The 3516-nt window shown below is 60.0% G+C and overlaps 1 protein-coding gene across 3 annotated transcripts in view; it reads left to right on the forward strand.

Annotated features, from left to right (window-relative positions):
- Positions 1 to 617: 617 nt before the first annotated feature.
- The window catches only part of CCM2 (CCM2 scaffold protein), a 24373-nt gene continuing 21474 nt past the window's right edge, over positions 618 to 3516 (forward strand). Inside the window, exon 1 of one of the 3 annotated variants that reach the window (XM_040455003.1) lies at positions 618 to 750. In XM_040455003.1, coding sequence (XP_040310937.1) covers positions 739 to 750 — 12 coding nt within the window. In that variant the 5' untranslated portion in view covers positions 618 to 738. Of the gene's footprint in view, positions 751 to 877; positions 897 to 3516 lie in introns of those variants that run through there. The other 2 variants (XM_040455001.1, XM_040455002.1) reach the window with 2 other exon arrangements.

Genomic DNA, 3516 nt, shown 5'->3' on the forward strand with positions numbered 1-3516 from the left:
ACGTGCTCGCTCTCACCAGATGCTTAGTTGCTAGCCTTCCCTGTCGGCAGGCTGTTCTGGAATGTTCTGTGCAAGGGCCTTCACCGGCAGCTCATGGGCTTCCGCTTTTCCACATGAGCGGCTTTGACCCCGAAGACGTTGACGGGAACTTGCTCAGAGACACGCTCTTCAGGGTCACAGTGGGGGCCCCAGCTCAGGAGCCCAGGGGGCGGGGAGGCTGAGGGCCAGGAGGCACCCCCCAGCGGTGGAGGGGGGAGGCCCATGGGGCTCTGGTTTTGCTTACTCACTCTTGTTCGCGCTGGTGCAGGATTGCAGTCATGCGGTTCGGTTGAGCCGCGGCCCCGGCTGGAAGCATGGGGAGGCTGCCCGTGTGCCCTGCTGGACACGCTGAGGCGGTGAGGGTGTGGCTCCGCTCCTGTCTGTCTGTGCCCGCGGCTGTTCTCAGGCTTTGTGGGCACTTAGATGTGCTGCCCACCTCTCATGCTGTTGACGGAGCAGAACGGCTTCAGTGGGTTTGCAGAAGGAAGCTGTGGTCTCCATCTTCCTGTTTCTCATATGTGTCTTTCGGGGGGAGGGTTGCCATCCGAGCGTGTTTTCATCACGATCAGGAGTGAGTGAGCAGAGGAGGGAGGAGCAAATGGCCAGTGCAGGGAGGAACCAGCGCTCTTCCCAAGTCCCTCCCTAAAGTTCCTCCCCAAAGTCCCTGTTCGGACACACCTGCTGGCCGGTCCGTGTCCCATGGAGAACGAGGTAGGTGTCAGCCCGGTGGGGCTGGAGCCAGCGAGGACGATGGCTTGGGCCTGGGCCGCCCCGGGCCCCCCCACCCCTGCTTCGGGAAGAGGGGAGGAGGGTTCCTGTGGCTTCCGGGTCTGAGAAGTGGTGGCTGGTAGCGGATGGTGAGTGATGAGGAGGGGCCGTCATCATAACTCAAGAGGCAGGAGGCCTCAGGTGTCCTGTGTGCAAGGGACGGTGGTCGGCTGGGACCCAGGATCTGAGCTGGAAAGCGAATCAGGGAAAGGATGAAGAGAAAGCACATGTACATGCATGGCCAGGATCTTGTGGGTGATGTCCGTGGGTGGCCTGCATGTCTGCAGCCATGGGGACCCAGGCCTGCGGGAGGCCTGAGGGCATGGGCTGTGTCCTACTGGCAGGAACTTAGTACTGAAGATGATTTAGAAAGCTTATCTGTTGGGGTGCCCAGCTGGCTCAGACGGAAGGGTGGGCGGCTCTTGCTGTCGGGGTCATTAGTTTGAGCCCCACATTGGGGCTGAAAAATAAAATCTTAAAAAAAAAAAAAAGATGAGCAGTGTTGCAGCACAGGTGCGAGATGAAGGTGCTGTGTGTGTGTGTGTCTGGACGCTCACCGCAGGGGGTTTCCACTCAGCCGCGTGCACCTGGGGCAGATGTGAGTCTATCGGGGAGGAGCCGCTGACGTGCCCAGCTGGACGGAAGTGTAGCCTCGGGGCCTTCTGCCTGACTCCCACTCTGGCTCCAGTGCCTCCTCCAGTGTCGACCACAGCCCCGCATGGCCCCTACCACCGTGCACAGCTGCCCCAGTGCCGGGCACGAACGAGGTACTCATTACACATTTGCTCAGTGCTGAACTTAAGGATGCCATGGCCTTGCACTTGGGGCGGGTTCTGTATCATTAGGTAAAGGATTAAATACAATATGTCCTTGAGAATGCCTGCACCTGCATGGAGGCGTCCCCGGTTCTCAGCGTGTCCCCTCCCTTCTGGGGCTGCTGGGGACTTTGTGCAGAGCACACTGAGCTCCGAGTTGTGCACACGCGGCCAGGTGATATGTGTTGCCTTAAGATTAATGTAGGTTCCCAGTAGAGACCACTGTCCCCTGGTTCTGTCAGAGATACACAGCAGGCATACATTTTTTTATTGTGGATTTAATGCCTGTTCACCTGCTCTGGGCTGACTCTCCTGCCTGACTGCGCCTTCTCGATGTAAGAATTGTGTCATCTACCCATGGGGCCTGCCTGTTGGCCGGTCAGCACAGGCACTGAGTGTTCACCAGCTAGTACTTTCTGCTTCCCCAAGCGCTGAGGTCCTGTGCGGGGTCCCGTGCAGCAGAGGCTGATGGTGTGGGGCTCAGTAGGGGGACGGTGGCCCCTGGGCAGTAGGAGGTGGCTGTCCTGGTTTCCTCTGCCTGCAGGGGCCAGACAGGTGCTGTTTATCGGCCTGCAGAGGGCCTGCCCTGAGAGCGGGCTGCAGGGGGAGGCCCGGGGTCCCTCGCAGCACAGACCGTGTGCGCAGACTAACTCTATGAGCTGTGTCTCAACCTGAAAGTAACACTGCGGGTCACGTGTGATCAGTGCACCTGGTGATCTGGCCTGGGCTTCATGGCGAGAAGCTGACCTTGGCAAACCTCTCCTCTCAGAGGTCAGTTCCTGTTGCTCCCAGGTGCCGCAGCTGGTTATGATCCAGGAGTGTGAGCTCTGTGGGGCTGCCAAGTGGAGGTGGTATGGGGACAGACGTCAGCATCTGTGCAGATTGTAGGTTTCAAGAAGGTTGAGGTTTTTGCTGCCTCAGTTTTTCCGCAGCCCTGGGGCAGTGCACACCTGTCACAGGGCCTGGGAGGTGCTCTGTGTTCAGAAGCCAGTGATCAGGAAGGGCCCTGATGACGAGGGTGCGGGCCAGGGCGGTGGCCACAGTCCAGTGTGGCCCGCCTGGAGTGGGGCTGGTGAGACGTGGTGTTCGCTCTACTAAATTTCCAGGGTCGTTTTCAACTTGAAGTTTACTGTTGGTGTCGGGCCAATTGTGGGTGACTGTTTCCCACCGTTCCCTGTGGGAGTTGCACACAGTGCCCACCTGCTCTGATGCCCCCAGGCTTTCACCCAGAGCACCCCCACTCTCGGCCACTCCCCAAAACTGTGCGGGGCTGGAACCCCCTGTGGTCTGCCCAGACCCCAGGGGCAGGTGGGCTCCTTGGAGATGCTCTGTCTCTTTTCAGTCCGTCATGTGCCTGTGGTGGCCGTGTTCCGGTGACACCAGGCATCTATCTTGTCTCAGCTGAATCACTGGCAGGAGCTGTGCTTGTCCTTACGTAAGACACTTAGTGAGATGGAAGGTTCGAAATATAGATGAGAGTAGAGACAAGTACATGAAGCTCTGCGTGGACATCACCCAGCTTCCATGGTAGCCCTGTGGGCCTCCTTCCTTATTCTACTCACCCCTGGCAAGAGCGCTGAGGCCTTCCATGGAGGGGGCATGGGGAGTGGGAGGAGAGGGGTGCTTCAGGGCAGGGGGGAGATGCTCCAGGGGAGGAGGAGCTGCTCCAGGGCAGGGGGGAGGTGCTCCAGGGTGGGGGATGAGGTGCTCAGGAGAGGAGGAGTTGCTCCCGGGTGTGGGGGAGGTACTCCAGGGCGGGGAGGGGGTGTTCCAGGGCAAGGGGGTGGTGCTCCAGGGGAGGGGGTGTTCCAGGGGAGGGGGGAGGTGCTCCAGGGCGGGGAGGGGGGGTTCCAGGGCAGGGAGCGGGTGCTCCAGGGGAGGGGGAGGTGCTCCA

The sequence above is a fragment of the Herpailurus yagouaroundi genome, unplaced genomic scaffold, assembly GCF_014898765.1.
Source record: "Herpailurus yagouaroundi ecotype Mexico unplaced genomic scaffold, PumYag 214, whole genome shotgun sequence".
Taxonomy (NCBI): domain Eukaryota; kingdom Metazoa; phylum Chordata; class Mammalia; order Carnivora; family Felidae; genus Herpailurus; species Herpailurus yagouaroundi.